At 41.5% G+C, this 26145-nt stretch overlaps 1 protein-coding gene across 2 annotated transcripts in view; it reads right to left on the reverse strand.

The window, feature by feature from the left end:
• The window catches only part of SMAD7 (SMAD family member 7), a 54389-nt gene that overhangs the window by 19587 nt on the left and 8657 nt on the right, over positions 1-26145 (reverse strand). The window contains exon 3 of one of the 2 annotated variants that reach the window (XM_034401772.3): positions 20723-20797. The exons of the other annotated variant lie outside the window; for it this stretch is intronic. Within the exon in view, the coding sequence (XP_034257663.2) occupies positions 20723-20797 (75 nt within the window). The remainder of the gene's footprint in view (positions 1-20722; positions 20798-26145) is intronic. 2 annotated transcript variants of the gene reach the window in all.

The following is a 26145-nucleotide window of genomic DNA, read 5'->3' on the forward strand; positions in this document are numbered from 1 at the left end:
AAACGAAAAAACACTCTTTTTTGAATGAGCTAGGCAAGGAAGCCATTTCCGTTCTCCAAATAGATTTCAAAGTCTTAACTTCCAACCAATGGATCTTCATTTGACCACATTTTACACGGAACCACATTTTACACGGAAACTTCTTCCTCGATGTAATAAAAAAATAATGATTGATGATAAAAGTGTAATTGACAATGATTAACAGCGGAAAAGGAAAAATCTGTCAAGCAACCCAAAAGACTACGCCTAATTCTCACTTGTTGGCATGTAGCATGCCACTAGATCTAATGCAGTCAAGAAAAGAGATCCATGTTTTCTTCCTTGTCTTTTGTATATGTTTAAGTGGAACTTAGCATTCAATTCCTGCCAAAGCAGAATTGTGGCTGGTGGTTTTACATTTTTTAAAATCACGCCAGGAAGAAAAGGGAACAACCAACTGGATGAAAATGTCAATTTGTGGGCATTCTTGGAACAGATAAATCAAAATGTAGTAAGCATTATGAATTAAAGAATGATTCCTTCACATTTGCAAAGATTGTCTTCTGTAAAATGATTTAAGTATTTCTTTAGACTGCCTTGACTCCCAAATGGGGCTTTAACATTTTAAATATTTCTTAGGCAGCTGTGGGCAGGAACAACATCTCTTCTATATACGGAACTTTCCAGAAACAGGAGGAATACTTCTTCATATCAGTTGGAATGCCTTTTCCTCAGTTCTCCTATAGTCTTCTCCTTTTTTGTACAACCCATACTCTAAATGGATCTCTCAGCAGTCTGATCAGAGCTTTTTAAAGTTTGTTGGCTTTCTTCTTCCTATCACAATTCGTCCCTCCTAAAGATTTTCCCCAGTGTATCCTTTTCAAATCCCACAACTCCCCAGTCAACTTGATTGTAGCTGAGAATTCTGGGAAGTGAAGACCATACGTGTATATCTGAAGTTTGGTTGACTTGGTTGAATCTATCTGAAAGATTGAGAATGGGATATATGCACCATCTCAAGGGTGGATCATATGTACAAGCTACACAAGTAATGGAAATAGAATAGAAAAGTATTTTATAAACTTAATTCTTTAAAGACTCACAACAAGCAAGAATTATTCCCTTTGCTATCCTCACAGAAAAGATTGCTTCAACAAATATCTGAACCAGATCTTTGCATGGCAAAATTTATGCATACTAGAACTGCAGCATTTACAATTCTAATTCAATAGAAGAAAGCATTTGTAGCTCAGGGTTGAATTGTGAAGTCTTTGGCAGTCCCTGAGCTTGTTTTTTTTTTCTTGCATACGGTTTCATTATCCACATCTTCAGAAGATGGGAAGATGCTACCTAGCTGGGCAATGAAAGATCTGCAAGAAAATAACCCAACTCAAAAGAGAGCAGCAAGGACTCCACAATTCTAATTCAACATGTTTATTGGTATATGACATTTTCAAAGTGCCTTGCTAACATTTGCGTGTGCTTCAAATCATCATTTTCAAATCAAAATGCGTAACATTTTCATGAGGCTTGTTAAGTCAACTCTTAGGTGATGGGCAAGTTGTGAAGGACCAGCCCATCTAAAACAGCTGCAGAAGGCCGATTTTTGCAACGAAAGGTCAATGCTCATTTTTCCAAAGGTCATCTTTTAAGCAGCTCATTTTAGAGACACATCCATTCCCAAGATACACCTAATTTTTCAGGCCTAAATGCAAGATATCTAAAATGCACTCATTTGCCACTCAGTATGTACATTTCATTCAGTCTAAAATTATGTATGGAGAAATTGCAGACCTAACAGTTGAAAAACAAGACACACAACGCTAACGCGTAGACTTTCAAATGAAGGATGTTTCAAAATTGTGCCGGTGGGTATAGGTGGAGGGGGAAAAAATAAATAAAAGAGAGCCAATGAAACAAGCCAAGCCACCTCAGTTTTTGTTCAAAAGGCCTAACTCACTCTGTGGCGTAGTGGTGCCTTGCTGTGTTTTGACAAATCTTCTCATACTGACAAACTACAACCTGCAGGCTTTCATTATTGTTATGAAAACAAACCAACGTCAAAAATGAAAGAGAAAAAAAAAAAAAGTCAGACCAAAAAAAACAGTCTTTGCTGTCTTCTCCTACAGCAACCCTTCTCTGAGCCAGTTTGGTATAGTAGTTAAGATGCTGACTTAGAAAAACCAAGAGATTTCTAGCTTTAGGCATGAAAGCCATCTGGGAGCCTTTGAGCTGATCACCAGTTTTAATCCTGATTTAGGCAAGAAAGCTGTCTGGACAATTCGCAGCCAATCACCTGGAGATTGTGAGTTCTAGTCCTGCCTGAAGGCTGGATGATTTGGGGCCAATCACCAGGTGATTGTAAGTTCTAGTCTTGCCTTAGGCACAAAAGGCATCTGGACAATTTGGGGCCAATCGCCAGAAGACTGTGAGTTCTAGTCCTGCCCTAGGCCTGAAAGCTGGCTGGGTGACTTTGGACCAGTCTCTCTCAATCAGTCCAACCCACCTCACAGGGTTATCACGGGGTGGGGGGGGAGAGGGGAAAGGAAGGTTCTGTATTTATTTATTCTATTAAATTCACACGTCGCCCATCTTGTAGTTCGCAGCGACTCCGAACAGTTTATATACAGTGTATTATGTATGCTTCCTGTCTTGAGTTAATTATAAAGTAATAAAATTAGGATAAAAATAAAATTAAAAAAAACCCCAATAAAATAAAAACTAAGTTACTTGGCTAGGAAAGACTAAGTTTCTGCTTTGTGTTCACTCAAGAAAGGAAGTCAGATCCGTAATCCAGGCAAGAAAGCATCTATGAATCTGGGAAGCCAGTCAAATTAGATGCAAATGCAAAATTAAAAAGATAGCCTCATTCTTCCATGTATCGGCAACTTGCCCTTAGTATCAGTCAGATCCAGGCATCTGGAACAACTGGGTTTGAATCAGTGGTGGGTTTCAAAATTATTTACTACCAGTTCTGTGGGCATGGCTTGGTGGGCGTGGCATGGCTTGGTGGGCGTGGCAGGGGAAGGATACTGTAAAATCTCCATTCTCACCCCACTCTAGGGGAAGGATACTGCAAAATCCCCATTTCGTCCCAATCAGCTGGGACTTGAAAGGCAGAGAATAAATGGGGGCAGGGCCAGTCAGAATTTTTACTACCAGTTCTCTGAACTACTCAAAATTTCCGCTACCGGTTCTCCAGAACTGGTCAGAACCTGCTGAAACCCACCTCTGGTTTGAATAGATACTCAACAGAAACTATGAGGACTAGATATTGGTTGTCAACTCATTCATTCCAAAGGACAAAATTTGTCTTGCACTCCAGGGGAGCCTGAAATTACAGTACAAAATCAACCAAAGGGCCTAAACCCATCTGTGTGCAATAATTGCATGAAATTAAATGGCAATTTGCATATCATTTTCATGAACCGAGGATGAGCCAAATTATCACTGATGTGCATGTTGGTGCATTGGTTTTGGCTGAATTCTCATTCTGAAAGCTTCGAACTATCAAAAAGGACACTTTTTATCATCTCTGGTGTTCTTGAGATAAAGCCAAGATTTATCAGATTTTTTAAAAAAATCTTATTTCAGAGTCTCTTAAAATAAAGATAAAACTGAAACCAGAAGTCTTCCTTTTAGGTTTGATGGACAAAGATCTTGAAAGAAAATGTGGGGTTCCATTCAGGGTTGAAATGCTCCCGGTTCGGACCGGATCACCTGATCAGGTAGCGATAGTGACGGGTGGTTCGGAGAACCAGTAGCAAAAATGTCTGCCCCCCCCATGCCCAGGTGAGCTGCGCTGAGCCGTAACAGATTTTACATTTCACCACTGGTTCCACTCCTATTTATGTGGACAGCAGAGAAAACTTTATATGCACAAAGATGGAAAGAGACACTAATTTGCACCATGGGAGATGAAAGTGATGAATTGGCCAAGATAGCAAAATTGACTGCTTTAATTAAAGAGAAGAATGTGTCTCATTTTACTTGGAAACCACTTATGGACTTTGTGCTTGAAACTGGAAAAAAATATATGAAACTTTGATTTTAGGTTTTGATGATTACAATGACTTTGTTGTTATTGAAATGACCTGAAATACTGAGAAATGTAATGCAAAAGAGGTTGAGGCTGTAATTTTTTTTTGTACTTTATCCTACTGAAAAAAGTTGGAAGTCACTTTCCCCCCCTACCCCTTTTCCTTTCCCTTTTCTTCCAAATATCTCTTCTTTCGTCTTTAACTTTTCAGTTTTATTTATATTTTATCTTAATCAATTTCAATAAAAAAAAAAAAGAAGCTTCAAAGGGTGGGAAAAGCTGGAGAAAAACCTTTGGATTTAGATCTTCCAGTTGTGAAAATCGAGGATCTGCAGAAAGGATTTCACAAATGTTGACTATCACAGCTAGACTATGAATTTTCAAAACAAACTCATCTGTCTGATCGTAGGCAGAAACAGAAAACTCTGGCTCCATCTGTGACTAATCTTAGCCAGGCCATTTCAGTATCTCATTCTTATCAAAGGTTAGTTTGGAATTTATCTCTAATGTGGTTTAAACTTCTCAGCAGATCTGCAAACACTTTCTTAGACATCTCACTGGAATCCAAGGCTAGCTGGAAAAACGGGAAAAATGTTAGGATCTGGGATAATTTATTGTCGAGTCCATCTGAACCTACTTCTCTTCCTAAGTAGTCAGAATAACAAAATCCTACAAAAAAAAGCAGGAAGATTTAGGATCAAGGTCACTGCTTTGGAGACAAAGAAATGTGATTACATGATCATTAGCAAGAAGCCATAATCCCCCTCTCCACATTTGCTTAACGAAGGGGTTAATTGCAGATTTTTTTTGCAGACAAGAGGCCAAATCCACCAAGATCGCTATAAAAGTAATTTCCTTTTGTGTGTGTGTGTTCTGATACCGAAAAAAGTTTTCAAAGGAATTTCTGGGGGGGAAAAACCAAGGAGAAAGAAAAGCACTATAGTTCCACGCTTTTCAAGGCGAATGCTTTAAAGGGGAGATGAAACAGAGATGGATCCCACCCACACCCTCCTCTCTACAAGGTTAAAAGGGTAACGAAGCACCGAGCAAATTTTTATGAAGTCTTTCCTTTCTCTCTCTCTCCCCTCTCCCCAAAAATCCGCCCCTCCTCTTGAAACTGAGATAATGACACTGGGTGGGAAACCAACTTTTCAGTCTCAGCAGTAACTTTTTAATGGCCTTTTGGGGAAGGAAGCGGAGAGAAAAACGCAATGGGGAGGGGAAAAAAAGAGATTTCTCCGTAAGCCGAGACAGGAGGCGGCGGGCAGCGTTCAAGTAGAGGTGACTCTGCTATTCAAATATTTTTTGAAATAATAAAAATAAAACCAAGCCTTTTGGGCAGGCTCTCTCTTGCGCTCTTTTTGAACAGCGGAGCTGTTAAGAGGTTGACCTCCCTCTTTCTCGGCCTTTTGTGATGCAATATCCTCTCCTTTTTCTATATTTGCCTTTTTCTATATTTTTAAGAATGGGGTGAAAGTTACTATTATGTCTTTAAGCAAACATGACCCCCCTCCATAAAACATGACTTTTTTTTTTTTTTTTGGTCATTTGGGATAAACTCTGAGGAGGCTAATGCTTGCCTAAAATATTACAGGCTGAAAGTTTGCCAACCTCTATGTTGTGTACCTTCACTGCTTTCATTGGTGGGCGGCCTATGTTTTTCAGACACCTGTAGGCTTTTGATTAACCAGTCACTCCAGTCCACAAGCAAGGATTAGGGATATGCCCTCTAATTCAGAGGGCTCATCGTGTTGTTGTTGTTTTTTAAAATATCTCCCAAATTACCACCTCAAGCCGCAAAACAGCCCGACCCATTTTGTGTCTCTGCGCTGCCAGCTTAAAACATCTGGGGAGCAAATGTAAAAGCCAAGATGGCAGCTTCCATAGAGTGGCTGCCATCTTGATTTTTGACTTATTCCCTGTACTTCCGATTCTCTCTATACAACCATTGCACCTTTTTGACCATTGGAAGTTTCCCCACTTTGGCATTAAACTATGGTTAATTTCATCTTTGTTCTTATTGAACAGACGGATTCCCTTTCCAGGTCCTTGGTGCTCTGTGAGTTTGGTTGCTTTCTTGCAGACATTGCATTACCCAACGAGGCGACATCATCAGTGCAGTAGCAAGTGGTGTTACCTTGTTGGGAAATGAAACCTCTTCCAAAAAACACCCAAGCTCAGAAAGCGACAAGGACCCCACAATTCTAATCTGAACTACAAATATTCTCTTCTATTGGTACTGAGTTTTAAACCATGGGTTTTACACATGAAGTGCAGAGCTCGGTGTGTCACTCTAAGCCCAGCAAACAAGCCACACAATGTTTGAGTCATATGGGATGTTACACATCAGCTTTTAAGTTTGCCTAATCCGTCTCTCCTCCACAGTTCAGCAGAGGTAGAGATTGTATCAGCAGAATCTGGCTCAACCACGCAGCAAGGTTAACCTTGAAGGACATTACCTCAAGGCCCAGGTAACTGACAGCCAGAGCCCCATGAATGCAGCTATTCAAATGTGACCGAGTTAAAAAATAACTGGAGAGTTTACAGAAATCGGTCCTTGCATCGCGTCGTGACTTTATTACATATTTTTTTACATCTCTTGTTAGCAGCCTTAACCTGGAAGATTTGAATATGATCCAAAGTTGTGAAATGATGTTGCAGCAGGCAGAGCTTCCTGGTCACACAAAACAGTTGAATATAAAGTGCGTACACACACACCTAGACTGACAACCGAAAGAAATATATTCCATGTAGGGCATCCTGATTAAAATTCCCTTGCACGAAGCTGCAGACAATGTGGCCCCACGTGATGAAATGACTTACACATTCCCTGCAGCTTAACACCAAACAAAATTAAGAATACACCCAAGATTGTTAATGTTGCTTAAAAGAACTAATTAAAAGCCAGCGGCTAAAGATCCCAAGAGCTGCCAAGCTTTTTTGGTTCTCACCATTTTGCCAAGTGTCCTGAAACAACACCAGCCCACATTCTTGCTTTTAACAACGCAGTTCCTGAATGGGTGGAAGACGGTTCCCCAGCGACACCTTAGAACAAATTCTATGGAAAAAAAAAAAAACACACAACAACCAACCAACAGCAACTGGCCCGTAAAAATGCCCAGTTATTTGGGTAAAAAGCGAAGGAAGTAAATATGAACTTTGCTTTCTTCCTGTGCCACAATTTGAATGAAAGCCAGGTAACTGCACTTAATATCATTGAACTGAAAATAAACTGCAAAGGAAACTATCTGAGACACTGGGCAGGAAGCCAACCTGCCTTCCATGGGGCACATTCAATCCGATTCAGAAACGTGGCCCTGGCTGGCATGACCTTTGTTGAGGTTGTTATGACTCCTTCCTGAATCTTTGGGGAAACCTGAGGCTCAACAGTTAGGAAACAGTACCGAAAGACTAGATTCCTGCAATTCTTCAACACCATCCATGTTGAGACTCCAGGAGGAGGACAGGGCAATGAAGATGGTCCGGGGGCTGGAGGCTAAAATATATGAAGAACAGTTGCAGGAATTGAGTATAATGAAAAGTTTAGTTTAATGAAAAGAAGGATTGGGAGTGACATGATAGCCGTGTTCCAATATCTCAGGGGCTGCCACAAAGAAGAGGGAGTCAAGCTATTCTCCAAAGCACCTGAAGAAGCAATGGGTGGAAACTAATCAAGGAGAGAAACAACGTAGAAACTAAGGAGGAATTAATCAGCAGAAAAAGCTTGCTTTCAGAAATTGTGGGTTCTCCAACACCAGAGGTCTTTAAGAAGAGATTGGACAACCATTTGTCTGGAATGGTATAGGAATAGGACATGCCCTGCTTGAGTGGGGATGGAACCAGAAGACCTCTAACAATTCCCTTCCAGCCATTCTGAAATCCAATATTTAGATTTCAGTCAGCCAGCCATCAGGGCATGCTACAATCCTCAATCAACACAACGTCCACCTTTACCATCCTAGAGATCTATCAATGGTTGTGGACTGCTTGATACACCAAAGCTGAAATTCCTGGCGTAACCTGAGTTACTCAGGAACAAGAACTCAAGAAGACGACTAGCACTTAGTAGAGCAGTCACAAATTATCTTGGGAAAGATAATTCAGATACCGTCTATGCATAAAAAGATTAAGGATTGCACAAGCCATGGCATTCCCAGGGACACTATGGGAGAGAAACTCAGAAAGAAGCAGAAGACAACAAAATGACACGTTTGAACTTTGGCGTTGAAAAAGACTCCTGAGAATATCATGGTCAGCCAAGAAAGCAAACAAATGGATCATCAAACAGATCAACTCAAAAGTTCTCACTAGAGGCACAAATGACCAGGTTTGATTTAATTCCACTTTGGACACATTTATGCAAAGAAGAACCAGCTCTCCGGAGAAATCTCAGAAGACGGCAACCAGAGACAAAGCGATAGTGATGGATGTACCATTGGAAGACCTGAAAGGTCAGATCAGGAGAATGCGGTTTAGGTGAGGACAACACAACACACTAGCTAAGTTCAAAGTTACCTGTTGCAACTCAAACAACTAATTATAGACAGAAATTATAAAGCACGGGAAGAATGACTGGAAGCAAAATCCATCAGAAACTATCCCGAAGCACCTGCGGGTTTGCATACTTAATGAAAGAAACAATGGAAGTTTCTTTATGACACAGAATATCCCACATAAATGCATTTAGAAAAAACCCCATGGTTGGCATTCCAGGATGGCAGCCGATCTTATGAAGAGAAACTGCAGGAAATTTCCATTGTAAATTGAGTTTATTCCGCAGCTTTTGAAGAAGCTTTGAGAAGACCAGGCTGGAAGGTTGAGACTGACGACAAAATATGATCTTTTGCCGCTCGATGGATTCCAGATGGGTTGAATTTCCTTCATCCTCCAGCCCCATAATTATGGACCGTAAGAATTAAAGAAACGAGGAAAGCTGAGAAAAATTGCTTCGTGGATTGTGGGTTCTTTTTTTTTTCTTTTTTCTTTGACTTACTTGCATGTTTTAAGCGGTAAATCTCAAGGTACAAGTAGTCCTCTATTTACAACCATTCATTTAGTGACCATTTAAAGTAACAACGGCACTAAAGAAAGTGACTTATGACTGTTTTTCACACGACCGTTGCAACATCGCTATGGTCACATGATCAAAATTCAGGTGCTAGGCAACTGGTTCGTACTTATGACGGTTGCAGTGTCCCGGGAAGGAAAGTCAATGGGGATGCAAGATTAACAGCCATGTTATTAATTTAACAACTGCAGTGATTCACTTTAACTGTGGCAAGAAAGGTCATTAAATGGGGCAAAGCTCACTTAACAGCTTGCCTTACTTAGCAATAGAAATTTTGGGCTCAATCGTGGACGTAAGTCGAGGACTACCTGTATATTCTCAGTTCATCAAAGGCCATGTAGCTGCATGATCAACTTTACAGTTTTCCAGGTGAAACCATATTAGGGAGAAAGAAGAAATTAATCTATTTTCTGCCAGTCAATTATATGCCATACTGCAGCGTTCTTAACCTCTGACTCTTCAGGAATGTGGCCTCGATTCCCAGAATTTTTAGCCATGCCAGTTGCATAATTCCATAAGTGGAAGATCACACATATAAATGCAATAAACAGACAGTCACATACTCAAGTTCTCCTTTTCCCCCAATTCAATAGCAGCAATAGGCCTAGTTAGCACATCTATTACAGCTTCTCCTGCATCAACGGGTGGCACAGTGGTTAGAAGGCAGTATTGGAGGCAAACTATGCCCACAGCCAGGTATTCGATTCTGACCGTCTCAAGTTTGACTCAGCCTTCCATTTTTCCAAGGTCGGTAAAATGAGGAGCCAGATTGTTGAGGGACAATAGGATGACTCTGTAAACTGCTTAGACAGGGTTGTAAAGCACTATGAAGAGGTATATAAGTGCCATTGCTATGAAAACCACACCATCGTGAACAATGGGTTCGCTTAACGACCGCAATATTCGCTTCACGACTGCCACAGAAAAGGCCACAATAGATCAAATAACGTGGCCAACCTGTTTAATGACCATTGATTTACAACCATAATGGGCAGGCTCCATTGTGGTTGTAACTCAAGGACTGACTACCTGTGTTCACACTATTTAAACCAGGGGTGGGGAACCATGTCCCTTTCATGACTTATGGACTTCAACTCCCAGAATTCCTGAGCCAGGCTGGTTCAGGAATTCTGGGAATTGAAGTCCACAAATCATAAAGGGGGACATCGTTCTCCACCTCTGAATGGAAGCGTTTTCAATCTTACATAACCAGCCACTACTTGGTTTTATTTTAAGCAGGGTGGAAACCTGTCACTATTTTCTTGAGGAAAAGGGAAACTGGGAATCTTAAGTACCTGGTGAGGCACGCAAGATACTGGATTCTTCTTTTAGCTCCCTCCTCTGTTCCTCCACTTGCTCTTCGCTCCAACCGCAGCTATTTAAAATTATCCATCTGACTCAGTTGCCAACCCTTTACATGTTGGAGGAAACCATCTCAAAATGCTGTAAGTTTTCACCACTTCCTCTGGGTAAATTTTATTTAGCTGGCAGATACATAAATAAATTCACGCTCACAAACTTTAGGATCGTATTCTTAAGACTTTTAAAACGCACCTCTATATATCGCTACGCCAGGGTCTTTGAAAAAGAAGCTTGCTACAAAGAAGATTGAAAAAATTAGGAATGTGACATGTAGACAGGAAAAAAGTTGCATTAGAAAACCACTCACCAAGTTTTTATGTAGCTCTTGATAGCAAGGGCTGTTTTTAACAAGAGTATGACTCCCCCCTCCTTCTCTCACTGCAAGTAAAATCCAACAAATTCCCACCAAAAGCTGGACTTTATTATTAATGGCTTCTATCCAGATATGCCATGAATTTTAGATACCCAATGAATTTTAAATTGGTTGCAACTAACTTCCACTGCTCCTACGGAATTTGAGCTATAATTCTCCACACTTACCTAGGAATCATGAAGCGTGGCCAAATATAACAACCTCTCATGCCAAGCTGGGATATTTTAAATCCCACTCTTAGTTACAAGCAACTTTAATTGGACTACAGCCAGTACTATAAACAATTAAACAAAAATATTTTATCAACGGGGGTCTCATACCAGCAGGGGTGAAAAAGCCAAAATGGAGCTATGCCTGCACAACTGACACTTTTTTTTTTAAAAAAAAAACTTATTTCTTTTTAACATGTCACAGCACATATAAAAAGAAGTGGGACTTTTATTTGCCTCTGCCATCTTGGTTCCCCCCTCCCTTGCAGGCACTCATCTCATAAATTTCAATGAAGATGAAATCAAGAACAGCTGCAGTGGATTAATACAATTGCTGGGGAAAAAAATAATCAAAAGTGGGGATTCTTTACTTAAATAACTGTTAATCAAGTTCTTCAATTTGCTTTGTTAACTCTCAAAGGAGTATGTTAATATTTCTTCCATACTAGGAGTAAAAGTTAAAAGCCTCTAGTTCCGTGATGGCGAACCTATGGCACACGTGCCCCAGTTGGCATTCGGAGCCATATCTGTGGGCACGTGAGCGTTGCCCTAGCTCAGCTCCAGAGCACATGCGTGTGCCGGACAGCTGATTTTTGGGCCTTCCAGGCCCACAGGAAGTCGGGAAATGGGCCATTTCCAGCCTTCGGAGGGCCTCCGGGCGGGGGGGGGGCGCGAGGCCATTTTTGCCCTCCCCAGGCTCCTAGTAAGCCTCTGGAGCCTGGGGAGGGTGAAAAATGGGCCTACCTGGTCCACCGTGCCATTGCATACCAAAAGCGGGGGAGGGGGGGCGCACGCGCATGCACGGGGACCAGGGCACATAGAATTATGGGTGTGGGCACGCACATACGCAACCCCCCGCACTCATTTCATTCATTTTCATTTCATTTATTTCATTTCATTTATTGGATTTATATACCGCCCTACTCCCAAAGGACTCAGGGCGGTGAACAGCCACAGAATAAAACGTGTGCCATAGGTTTGCCATCACGGCTGTAGGTCTTCAATCTGTTCTTCTAACACTGTCCATGAAAGCTGTGGAACATCCAAAGGTGCTTTTTTCAAGAGGCAGCTGGGCTTTCTGGTTTTTATTTGAAGACGTTTCGCTTCTCATCCAAGAAGCTTCTTCGGCTCTGAAGAAGCTGCTTGGATGAGAAGCGAAACGTCTTCAAATAAAAACCAGAAAGCCCAGCTGCCTCTTAAAATAAGCACCTTTGGGACAACCATTGATCTGGATGGCCGAAAATCTCCACAGACAAATCTGTGGAACATTTTTTACAATAAACCATGGGGAATGTCTGTTCTACACTTTGCGCAAATCTTTTAAGTATAATCTGTATGGAAGTAACTCCGGAGAAAGAAGGGATAGAGTAAAATTAAAGTTTAGAACTCAAAATCTACGTGAAATGACTCGCCCAATTCCCAGTCTCTCTTTATACTGCTGACTTGGTTACGCTGTCATAGTCAGAAGATGTATGAAGGGAATTCCTTCCCTAGCCTGGCAGGCATCCTTCCTTACTTCAAAGACACTGCTGCTCTCAACTTACTTCTGTCTCTGATAACCTTGTCATTTTGTGGACCGGCCTTTTTTTTTTTTAGATAAGCCATTTCAGGTTTCTGTACCCAGTTTCTTTTGCAAAAATTCAAGCAACAAGAAGAGAGCATCTCCAGCTCATTTACTTAGAGAGTGGCTTACTTATTTGGGCATGGTGGATTTCCATAAATACCAAATAAAGAGATTTGAGGAGGGGGGAAAGGCTTAGCCGAGATAAGCTAAGAGAAGTGGGTCTTTGTTTATTACAAAGATATCAGGTGGTGTTAACATAAAAGGGAAGGGAAGAGACTGAAAATATAATTGGCATTTATACGAGTGACATCATTTCACCCGTGCTGAATTGGAGAGCTGGACACATAGCAATCTCCACTACCCATGTGGTAGCCAGGAATAGGGGGAAAAAAAATAAAATAAAATAAGGAAATTATGGTGAAGAGACACAGACAGACAAGGAGATGAATGTTTATCTCTTCATAATGGGCCCAGCAAGGATCAAAAGTCAGACAGGATTTTTTCCAGAATTACTTTCCATCTCATAATGAAAGACAATCAACCAACCGCTCTTCAGAAGTTTCTTATTTAAAAAAAAAAAGTGAATGGAAGAATAATTAAAGCTATGCAATTGAGCCAGCCGATCTGTAAGTCAGGAACACCAGGTTGCAATAGATCTTTACGTCATAAGACACAGAGGTAATCCACAATTTATAACCGTTCGAAGTTACAACACTGAAAAAAGTGAGTTATGACTGTTTTTCACACTTGCAACCATTGCAGCAACCATGATCGCATGATCAACTGGCATGTATTTATGACGGTGTGATCCCCTTTTGTGACAAGTCAATGAGAAACCAGATTCAACTACCAACTGTGGCAAGAGAGGTCATAAAAGTGGAGAGGGGAGGGACTCCCTTAACTGTCTCACTTAGCAATATAAATTTTGGGCTCAATTGTGGTCGTAAGTTGAGGTCTACCTGTAATTTTTTTGTGCCTTAACAAATAAAAGAGTATTTTAAGAGCAAGGTATTGTGCTGGATAGAGCAGGTGCAACTTTCAAGCTACATGAAACCAGCGTTGAGGTTTTGGTATCTCACAAAACAAGAGGGGAGTAAGATAAAGCAATTGTGCCAATGGAAAGCTTACTCACTTACATTGACCTAGCTTTATTATCCTCACTTCCAACTGTCCTCATTTGCCCACGGTGACATCACTGCCTGTCGTAATACTCCCAGGTTGCGTTCCCCAGAATCTCACTCATCTTATTAATATAGTTACAAGGAACAGTAGCAGGTAATGTAACTCCCTGATATGTAAAAATATTTTTAAAGGAAAATCTCCCCCTACCCCAAGTAATTCTAACAAGTCTTTCCAATCCCCAGGGAAATGTCAAGTTTCAACTCAACTCCTGATGACTGGAGAAGATTCAACTGGACTCCATGCACTTCCAAGCTGCTAAATAACTCAAAGGAGACTGGGATGTAATTTGAAATACAATGGGAACCCGCCACTGGAAATTTAAGTATTAACACGGAATGGCTGCAAACAATCTTGATGAAATAACTGTCGCCCATTCAGGCATTGCTAAAATATAGCGCGTTCCTCCGCCTGCACCAAATGGCTAGATAACCTTCCTCCAACCTTGCTTGGGAATAAAACACTGAATTTATGTTTGCAGGAGAAAAGGCAGGCCAGCTTCAAACAATGCACAGGGCACAGCTTCGTGGGAAAACAAATATGTGTGCAAGCATAACTGGTCTACAAGCCAAATTCTCACAGAGGGTGCAAAGCTAATTCAGAAAGCCATCGGAGAGTTGTTGGTGAATACAAGTAGCCCTCGACTTACCACCATTCATTTAGTGACCGCTCAAAGATACAACAGCAGCACAAAAATGTGATTTGCATCCATTTTTCACTCCGACGACCACTGCAGTAACCATCCTCATGGTTACATGATCAAAACTCGGGACACTTGGCAACTGACTCATATTTATGACGGCTGCAGTGTCCCGGGGTCCCCTTTTGTGACCCTCTGACAAAGCAAAGTCACTTCACTAAATTAACAAATTGCAGTGAATTGTTTAACGGCTGTGGCTGTGGCTGTGACTTTCTCCAGGTTGGAATCCATCACCATCATAAGCTCTGAAATTTAGAACGTGGCCTGCCGTTTTTTTAACTGGGATAAAATACCCTCCTTTCTGCCCCACCCCCACCCCCCAAGCGTGGGAGGTCACTGCAACCTAGGAATCTCTCCCCATAGCACTGGCTCTGGACAGCACAGTAAACATTATCCATCCCTGCTCCAAAGACATAAAGCAGGCATTGAATTAATGAGGGAGGGAAAAGCTAGCCGAGAGTGATTTACCCCAGGAGGACAGGATTAAGGGAGAAGTGGGGGGGGCAGGGCGGGGCGGGGGACGGATGACAGATCCAAGCCGCAAATTCCACCCCTCTTTTTTTTCCCTCCCCCCTCCCTTCTCCTCAATTTGAGGTTTTAACCTTTTGGAAGATGCTCCATTAAGAAAACAAGAGTGAAACTCGGTCCTAGGAATTCAGTTTGGCTAGTCTGCCCAAGTTCCTTCTCCTCCCACCTATTTCCTTCCTCGTTTATTTTTCCAAGCGCCCCAGATGACATGAAAAAGAGCATCGGGGAGTGAATTAAAGGTCATTGCTGCTGGAACCGGTCCTTTCTGAAGACCCCCATTACAAGGATTAAAAGTTAGGACATCCCCCCTCTCCTCTCAATATACACAGGTAGTCCTCGACTTGCAACCGTTCCGTTTAGTGACCGTTCGAAGTTACAACGGCACTCGAAAAAAAGTGACATGAGCGTGTTTCACACTTACGACCGTTGCAGCATTCCCGTGGTCACATGATCAACATTCGGACGGACTCATGTTTATGACCGTTGTAGTGTCATGTGAACACTTTTGGTGACCTCCTGACCAGCAAAGTCAATTTGGGAAAACAGATTCACTTAACAACCATGTTAGTAGTTTTAACAACTGCAGTGATTCACTGAACAATGGTGGCAAGGAAGGTCGTAAAAGGGAGTAAAATTCACTTTAACAAGTGTCTCACTTAGCAACAAACATTTGGGGCTCAACTGTGGTCATTAAGTCGAGGACTACCTGTATATATTCAGACTCCTTTTCTTTTCTCCAGCTAAAAGGATCCCAGTCCTTCTTGAACTCCAATCCTCCCAACTCTTCCCATCCTGAACTGAGCTTCATTCATTAGCTAGAAGTCCACAGCTTCTTCAACCAAGCCAGGATGGAGAAGAACATCGAACGGAACAAGTGAAGGACAAGGTCGGGTTGGATTATTTTCAAAAGCAGGCAATCTCTTTTGCTTGTCCTTCTAAAGCAGATCACTCACACACATCCTCTGGACATCATCTTCCCAGAGAATCCGCTCAGCCCCATAAAACAGAGCAAAATTCTTCTTATAGCTCTCAAGCTTCCTCTTTCTGATATATATTGAAGATGGACAGTGATTAATATATGTATTTATTTATATGTACGTGTGTGTGTGTGTGTGTGTACCATTTGTCAAAAAGCAAGATTTTCACCAAACTAGATCTAAGGGAAGCCTACTACCAGGTTCGCATAAAGGAGGGAGACTATTACACACACCCATACATATGTATGTATATAGCATGTGTATGTGTGTTATGCATATGTACACTTTTGAGAGCAGGCAACAGAATTTCATTTTTAATGTGTGCCAGTGTGCCAACAATAAAAAATGACAATTAAGGCTGCCTGTCTCTCTGTCTATACATCCATCTCTATCTAGTTGTCTATCGATCAATCATCTATTATCTATCTACCGTGTTTCCCCGTAAATAAGATCCTGTCTTATATTTTTTTGAACCCTGAAATAAGCGCTCGGCCTTATTGCCATGCACTCAAAAGCCTGATTGGACTTATTATCAGGGGATTTCTTATTTTGGGGGAAACAGGGTATCCATCTATCCATCCATCCATCCCTATCTATCTTTCTTTCTTTCTTTCTTCTATCCATCCATCCATATCTGTCTGTCTGTCTATCATCCATCCATCCATCCATCCATCCATCCATATCTATCTATCTATCTATCATCAAAAAAACACCAGCTTTTCTCTGAATTCTTCAAATGACGTTCAGATGCGAGTGCCTGCCCTCCAAAAGCTCAAATTTCTTCTTCCACACATACAGGTAGTCCTCGACTTACAACAGTTCATTTAGTGCCCATTCGAAGTTACAACAGCACTGAAAAAAGCCACTTGCGACCGTTTTTCACACTTACGACCTTTGCAGCATCCCCGTGGTCACCTGATCAAAATCCGGGATGCTTGGCAACGGGTTCATATTGACGACCAATGTGGTGTCCCAAGGTCGTGGGAGATCACCCTTTGCGACCTTTCTGACAAAAGTCAATGGGGAAGCCCGATTCACTTAACAACCGGGTTAGTAACTAACCATAGGCAGTGATTCACTGAACGACTGTGGCAAGAAAGGTCGTAAAATAGGCCATAAAACTCACTTAACTAGAGAAATTTTGGGTTTAGTTTGTGGTCGTAAGTCGAGAACTACCTGTATGCGCTGAAGGACAGTTTATTCAGGCGACAAGGCACAGGCCCAGCTTATGGGAAAACCGAACATATGTACAACTGTAGAGAATCTACAAGCCCTCATTCTCTAACTGTAGATAGTCTACAAGCCTTAATCCTCAAAAAAGATGCAGGAATATTCCGGAGAGCCATCTAAAGTAGGGGCCTCCAACCTTGGCAACTTTAAGCCTAGCGGACTTCAACTCCCCAAAGCTGGCTGGGGAATTCTGGGAGTTGAAGTCCGCCAGGCTTAAAGTTGTCAAGGTTGGAGGCCCCTGATCTACGGGATTGTTGGTAAAGAGAGCGCATCTGATTTGCAGCAGAAACAAGATTTCTTTTTATTTCCCAGGTTGGCATCCGTAGCAAAGGCAAGCATGGAACCTTTGTCAAGAGATCTGGTTGCAATTCAGAACGCGGCCAATTCAGAAAAGGCAGTTTCTACCCACTTCAAAAACATATGAAAGGGGCAAAAAGCAAGGGAAAGGGGGAAAAAAAAGGGGGGGAGAGGAATGTTTACTTTCCTGTAACCCATCCCCTATTTAAACCTCAGTAAGTTATTACAACTTTTCATTGCAGATAAAAGCTACACAGATGTCCGATAACCGCACATTTAAAAAAAAATCTTGTTCAAATAACACTTTCCAGCAAGCTATCTCAGCGGTGCAAAGACAAAAAAAAAGAGAGAGAGAGAGAAAAGTCAAGAGTCAATGAACATTTAGCTCTTTAAAGAATTCCTATGTAAAGTCTTGGCTGGTGCGATCACCAGTTCCACATTTTAAAACAGAAAACCTCAGCTGCGAATGCTTCTACTTGTCTTTCTAGCTAGGCAAACTTTCAAGAATTGTTCCAGATTTATCAGAATTCTATTCCTTTGTCCGTTAAAACAATCCTTCCTCTTCGTTAAACATACTTGCAAAATTATCATTAACCGTGTTATGTTGGGTTAGGTTCATTCTAGGCTCTCTACAAGGCCGGAACATCAAACTTGACAGAGACCTTACAGAATCAGAGAGAGGAGATCAAAAAACAATTGCAAGGATGAAAAAACTTTAAGAGAAAAAACATCTTTTTTTATTATTATTATTATTATTTTTACCCTGGGAGAAGTTATCTAAGCCGTCTCTCTTGAGAAAGCATTCTGCTAACCAGGCGAGCAATGTGATTTCCTGCTGCCCCCCAAAATCCCCACCCTTCTTCCTTTTTCAGCAGCAGACCAGACAATCCAAGATGGTTATCAATTCGCAAACCTTTTAAAAAGAGGCTCCTTTTAAAAGCTAAGTCTTCGGTTTGCTTATTTCATGTGGTATCCTGCGGAACTGAACCCCACCCATTTGGCATATTTCATTTTTCCCCCCTCTCCTTTTCAACTATTTAAGCATTCTTATTGTACAGCCTGATTCTTCTTTTTTTGGTAGTTTCTCCCCCCCACCCTTAACTTTCTTCTATACGACTCTGTTTCAAGAAGGTTGAAAGAGAATACATGTTTTTTAAAGTAGGGGGTGGTGGAAAACCTTACTTTTCTCTTTTTTCCCCTTTCCTTCTGATTAATTCTTATTAGCTGCCTTTGAACATACAGAATCCTCTTTTCTCAAATAACACGCCCAGGGTATATATTACGTTGAGGTGGGGGGGAGAATCAAACAGGATACACGTAAACACAACCCAGGCTGAAAGCGATTCTTAAGACTGAAAAGCCCACACATACAAACAAGACACACAAATGTTGAGCACGCTTACTGCGGGGAGCGGAGGGGTGGGGGAAAAGGATAGTCTTCCCACATTCCAGTTGTAAACTAATGAATGAGAGTACGGATCTTGTATAAATCCAACACAGATTCCTCGGCCAAAGAAAACTTAGCTTTCAATAGATGCGCAAGTCCAAACGAGTATTTTTGGGGCATTAAGCAAAAAGCTATTAAGGGCTTGCACGCTGCATCAACCAAGAGAAAAAAAAAATGGGAGAACTACAATGCTTTCCTGTGGGATGGGAGTGGGTTGGTTAGTTATTCAAGGGTTCCTCTCTAGAGTAGTGTTTCTCAAACTTTACTGTATATATCTGGACTTCAGCTCCCAGAATCTCCCCCCATCCCCAGCTAGTATGGTGTTCCTTGGGGGCTAATCTTAAAATGTTCTTTTTTCCAAGTTCTCCTCCTCCAGAAATCAGCCATTCCCAGATTAAATTGCAAGCCACCAAAACGCCTTACACCCAAACCTTAATCACCAGAAGCCAGCCTCAACTTGCAAACTTGCAAAAAAGCAGGAGCCTGCTCTGGCACACCCTTTAACAGTGGACAGTCTATAATTTAGCTCTCTATGCATAAATCACATAGGCAGACGTTGCCTTCAGCGAACTGTGGTACTGCCAGCATCTTTGTCTAGGCTCCCATATAGCTCTCAACAAGGGAGGACAGATAGAAGCTTGTAAGACCAGAAATGTGATATATGACCAACTTAATTCCGCAGCTGGTAAAACTCGGTCTTGCAGCCGTGCAACCTGAGGCCAGGCCAGATGTTGCTGAACTACAGTTCCCAGCATTCCCATGAATGGCTATTTTTTTGCTAAGGATGCCGTGAAGTATAATTGTTCAATGAAACAAAATTGAAAGAAGACAGACCACACTACAAAAAAAAACCCTCACCCATATTCCTGGCCTGTATGGCTAAAGTGCAACACATTTTAAAATGCTCAGAAATAATCAAAATCTGGAACATGCAAGGTAATTTATTCTCTTGAGGCTAGATTATCATACACATTCTTATAAACTGGAAGATTTTCAGATATGGGCCTGTGGGGGAACGAGACTTCTAGCAGAAACGCAAAATAACTGTGACCTATTTGCAACCTTTCATGAAAATGCAACAGAGGATTTTCAAATCACACGGAAAATGCAGACTGATTTATGTCTGGAAAACGGGAAATTCTGCACAACAATCCATCCATTCCACATCTGCTCAATGATGAGATCCATCAGCATGCTTACACACTTCATTAGCTTGACTTTCTCTTCATTCCCAACACTGGTGAACATACAACAGCTGTCCAACCCCTGATGTCCACAGATGGCACAACCACCACTTCCAAAATTTCTAACCCCCGAGGGAAAACTCCTGCTAAGATTTTCATTCCTGGAAAAGCATTAGATCTATTCTACCAGGCAACAGAGCTTACATCAGGATGCTGCTTACAACACAGATTCACAACTGGTTGGGAAAGAGCCATCAAGATGGATGTTTCTCACCCTTGTCTACTTTTAAGATGCATGGATTACAACTTCCAGAATTCCCCAGCCAGCTGGGAGGTTGAAGTCCACCCATCCTAAAGCCAACCCAGTGAAGAAACATTTCCCCATCTTACCAACTTTTAAGATAGTTGGACTTCAACTCCCAGAATTCTCCAGCTAGCATGGCTGCCTGAGGAATTCTGGGAATTGAAGTCCAGCTATGTTAAAGTTGCCAAGGTTAGGAAACACTGCTCCAGAGGTCAAACCTCCTTTGTTAGAAAAAAAACCATACAACAACAGAAGGGGCACAGAAGAGATCTTGAGTCTTACCTGCGAGCCCCTCAGGGGCCAGAAAATTAGTTCCCCTCGTTTCGGTGGAAGAAGGCACAGACTCTGGACAACTCGCTAGAAGACAAAAACGAATGGAGAAATTAAGTATGACATGAGGCTGCCCCCCTCCCCAATACTTTAAAGCCAGGGGTGGGCTGCTGGGGGTTCGCAGGGGTTCGGGAGAACCTCTAGCTAAGATTCTGCACAGTTCGGAGAACCCCCAAATCCCACTCCTGGCTGGCCCCGCCCACCCCATCCTGCCACTCCCAGGAGTCCCCACGTGGCCCGTTTTGGATGCAGGTAAGTGCAGGGCACGCATGGAGGCTCGGGGAGGGTGAAAAACGGGCCTATTGGAAGTTCGGGAAGGCCGGAAATGGGCCCATTCCAGCCTCCAGAGGGCCTCTGGAACCTGGGGAGGCCATTTTTGCCCTCCAGGAGGCTCAAAGAAAACCTCTAGAGCCCGGGGTGGGCAAAAACGCACACACCCCCCGCCGTGGTGCAGGAGGCCAACTAGCTCACACCCACCATGGCCATCCCCACCCAGCAACCGGGCAGAGAACCCCTTGCTAAAATTTTTGAAGCCCACCCGTTTAAAGCCCAATACAAGGAAGTCTTTAGCGAAATGAAACGCATTCCACAGAGTTTACTAGGAAGCGATTACTAATTGTCTGCACAGAGTTATGTTTCATGCAACACCCACCCTTGGTCTTCACCACCACGTCTGCTCCATCATTAGTCAAAGAGACGAAGATTATAGACCGGCTGCAAGTCATCCTCCCTCCCAATGCACAACCCCTTTCTTCGGTTCAACTGGTTTTGTTTTCCTGGTCAACCCTGGCGACCGAATTCCAGTTTGCTGAACCGAAAAAGCTGAGAAACCCAGAAGGAATTTTCATGACTACCCTATGGCCTGTCCATTGAGAAACTCAAGCCGGAACCCAGAGAGCATAATGCCAAAGATGTTTCATTCTGTTCTCCTTTAAAAAAAATTTTTTTTCCCTCTTTTCTCACTACAGGTAGTCCTCAACTTACAACCGTTCGTTTAGTGTCCGTTCGAAGTTACAATGGCACTGGAAAAAAGTGACTTATGACCGTTATTTCACACGACTGTTGCAACCTCCCCATTGTCACGTGATCAAAATTCAAATGCTTGGCAACTGACTCATATATGTGACAGTGGCTGGGGTCAAATGATCCCTTTTTGCGACCTTCTGACAAGCAAAGTCAGTGCGGAAGCCAGATTTACTTAACAACCGTGTTACTAACCTAACAACTGTTGTGATTCACTTAATAACGGTGGCAAGAAAGGACGTAAAATAGAGCAAAACTCATTTAAACAACAGAAATTTGGGGCTCAATTGTGGGTCATAAATGGAAGACTGCCTGTGTTTCGCTGAGAATTGCCCCTATATGTTAAAGTATGATCAACTTATTCTCTCTATTCTATTCCAAATATGCTTCCCCATCAAATCATTGGAAAGCGTAATCTTTTAAAACCGAGGCCAGGAAAAATATATAAATTAGAAGTTGATTTATCTAAAGCTGTGCCCAGCCAAAAACCGCTGGCACTTGGTCAATATGGCTACGCAAATTTGAACAACCTGTCGGAAAAGAGATACGTACTTTAAAACGGCCTATTTTTAAACAACCGAAAATTATTTTTCCGATAATTGCATTCCTTCTTTCACAGAAATGGAAAGAACCCACTTTTTAATGCCGGTGACATTCCATAATCTCCTTTTTATCAGAGTTAAGTATAACCCTGAACAGGAATATACAGTTGAACAGGATGCACTTAATCAAACTGAAAACAATGGAACATACAGGAAATTGAGTTACTTGTGAAATACTGTAGACTTTCTCAATGTGTGGCATTTCAGTGGTCTAAGGAAACAGCTATTTTATAATTAAAACTTTAACAAAGGGGGAAAGTGGCCATCAGACAAATGCTTTGGTTGGAGACTTCCCTTAACCAAGGATCTAGGCCTCATTGAGGCAGTTTGGGTAATACCACCTCATAACAAGAGGTAAATTAGGTGCATGTGAGTGTGTGTGTGTGTGTGTGTGAGAGAGAGAGAGAGAGAGAGAGAGAGAATAGAGACCGAGTATTGGAATTTAAGCTCCTCCTCTTCAGATGTTGTGTGATGTCACAAGTACAAAAGGGGTGGGGCTTATATGATGATGCTCCATTCCGCATCTTGGCCATTCCCCTCTCCCTGGACACCTGAGGCTGACTTTAACTTTGCACTCTTCAACTATTTCATCGCTTGTAACCCACAGCCAGCACAATGTCACACACACAATGTTATTTTTAAACACATTTAAAGTACTGGGGGAGGTCAGCCGCAGTCTTCCTCTCTCGCTCTATGCAAGCCAAGACTTTTTCTTTAAAGTAGGGAAAGAAATTCGGAGACCCAAAATGGCACAGAACATTCAAACTCACAGACCCACTATATAAAACAGCTTACTTAACTATTTACAAATAGTCCTCAATTTACAACAGTTTGTTTAGTGATTGTTCAAAGTTACAACGTCACCGAAAAAAGCAACTTATGACCATTTTTCACACAACCATTGCTGCACCCCCATGGTCAAAATTCGGATGCTTGGCAACTGACTCGTATTTATGACGGTTACACTGTCCCAGGGTCATGTGATCATTTTTTTGTGACTTGGGTTGCCCAGCACCCAATTTTGACCACGTAACCTGGGATTGCTGGAATAGTCATAAGTGCAAATGACCTGTCATGCATCAGCTTTTTTCAATGCCATTGTAACTTTGAATGGTTATTAAATGAATGGTTGTAAGTCGAGGACTACCTATCACTTCCGCCCAAAATGAGGATTTGCTTTGGGTTTAAAATTCCTGATTTGCATGGAAAGGACAAATCAGTAATCAAAATCAAGTATAAAAGTCTTACTTACAAAAACTGGTTTTACATATGCAACTTTACATGAAATCAATTAAGAGTACTATTCTGAATGCCAACTGATGACTCGTATGGTTAAATCCGCTAGGACAGATCCTAATGATATAAAGAAGACTTTCCCCTAAGCAGATCTATTAGATCTGGGCTGCAAGATCTGTAGATCACTAGACAGATTTTGTGTCTCTGCTTTGCCCTGGTTTTTGACCAGAATTTAGCAGCCAGATATGGCAGCTTTGCACATGAGTAACACAGTGCTAATTCAGCTTTTAACAATCAGCTTTTGCATCAAAGTGAAACCAGTGAAAACGCCCCAAACCATCAAGGTGAAAACAGTGAAAGTGAAAACATAAGGTAACAGCATGACAAGATTTCACCCATCATGGGGGAAAATGGAAATGCACAAGAATGTGGAAATACATGCACCAATGTTGTCTCTCTGCCCCTTTCAAGAAGACCACAATGCTATCTCTTTGGTCATCTGCACAGAGTTATAATAATTTACCATCCTGTTTTACTACTTATCTTGTCTTTAAAAAAACAACAACCCTATTTTAATTGCACATCTTTGAATATTGTATTCGATTAACCTGAGATTTTACAACCTCTTTAAAAGGTTTTAGAACACCCTGATCTGGGGAAAATACCCCATGTTTATCTATCTCACAAGAGCTGGTTATTGGGAGGGACTATATATGATGTCCTCCAGTTGCCATTTCAAGAACAGAATTTTGTAGTGAATTTTGTAGAAACAACAACTATCATCAATGAGGTAAAGGACTATTTTGGTAAAGATAAATTGCCAAAACAATGTCCAGCAATATTTTGACTTAATTCAATGGGTTCGTTATTGGCTTACAGCAAGCAAATTAAATCTAGTCATGCACTTCTAATTTTAATGCTTTTCTTGCTTCCAGACGCAAAAGTGACCTCCAAAGAGAGAGAGATACAGTAGTCCTCAATTTACAAAAATTCGTTTAGTGACGGTTCAAAGTTACAATGACACTGAAAAAAGTGACTTATGATTATTTTTCACACTTAAGTCCATTGCATCATCCTCTCGGTCGAAGTTGTAAAATGGAGCAAAACTCACTTAACTAATGTCTCGCTTAGCAAAATAAATTTTGGGCTCAATTCCGGTCGTTAAGTTGAGGACTTCCTATACACACTGCAATCTGTTAATATACAGACAGATGAGGCTATTTTTCACAAAATTTTCCTGATTTAATCATTGGACAGTCCCTTATTGGTATCTGAAAATGATCCTGTTTAGACTCCACAGTTGCTAATATTAAACTACTTAAATTAAGTGTTATGGCTTTCTTAAGAGTCCACAAGAAGTCATCCTGAACAAGACATTTAAGAGTGACTAACGCTTCACTCAACACTTCATCTAAAAACATTTCTGACAGAAAAGGTATCTTGCGCCAGGATCCTGAGAACAGACTGAGAAGAATTTAAACTCTCTTTAAACCCTTCGGTCAAATAAATCCTTCTTTAGATGGGAGAAATTGGGAAGAAGGAAAAAGGGCAAGAATAGATGATTCTTCCAGAATGTGAGATAGATAGATAGATAGATAGATAGATAGATAGATAGATAGATAGATAGATAGACAGACAGACAGACAGACAGACAGACAGACAGACAGACATAGATAGATGATAGATAGATAGATAGATAGATAGATAGATAGATAGATAGATAGATAGATAGATAATCTCATGCACATATGAAGTCACAAATGCATTTACTTTAAAACACTGCTTCTCAACTTCCGCAACTTTAAGATGCGTGGACTTCAACTCCCAGAATTCCCTAGCCAGCCATGAAATCCACCCATCTTAAAATCCCTGAAATTGAGAAACCCACTCAACTTCTCTGTCTAGAAATCTTAACTTTTTTTCTCCTAGCAGGCCAAATGCTACACCTTTGCATCACGGCTGATTAAATCCACACCATTTGGATATAACTGGTGTCTGGGCATAGTTAAAAAATGTGTGAGCTAACTGTTCCAGGCCTGCATAGATAGAGCCTGGGACATGGGTTCTTCCTCCATATGGTTAATAAGTGCTCTATAAAAAAAAAGAGAAAACAGCTCCGGAAATGAACTTTGAATCTTCAAAACAGGCTTACTAACTCCAGCAACCTGAATCCTTCCTATGCAGGAAAAAAAAGCAAACTCCTCCTCTGAATTCAAACCATTTCTTTAGCAACACTCAAGCACCCAGGGGGGAGAAAAAGAGACCCCCTCGCAAAAAATTTGCAAGAGAATAAAAGACATACAATTTCCTTACTTGCTCTCCTCACAATGGCCTTGATTAAACAGGAAGTTTGATGAGAGTCAGAGGTTATAATAACCACCTGCAGTGACAGACTTATGAATTATTTTTGTCTCCTATTCAGGGCTCCACTGCCAAATGGGCTTCGAGGAAGAGAAGGAGTCCTCCGGAAGCTCCTTTGCTTTTTTTACACTTCCGACTGGCTCTATTAATCAC

The sequence above is a fragment of the Pantherophis guttatus genome, chromosome 2, assembly GCF_059756535.1.
Source record: "Pantherophis guttatus breed Tessera chromosome 2, ASM5975653v1, whole genome shotgun sequence".
In the NCBI taxonomy this organism is placed as follows: domain Eukaryota; kingdom Metazoa; phylum Chordata; class Lepidosauria; order Squamata; family Colubridae; genus Pantherophis; species Pantherophis guttatus.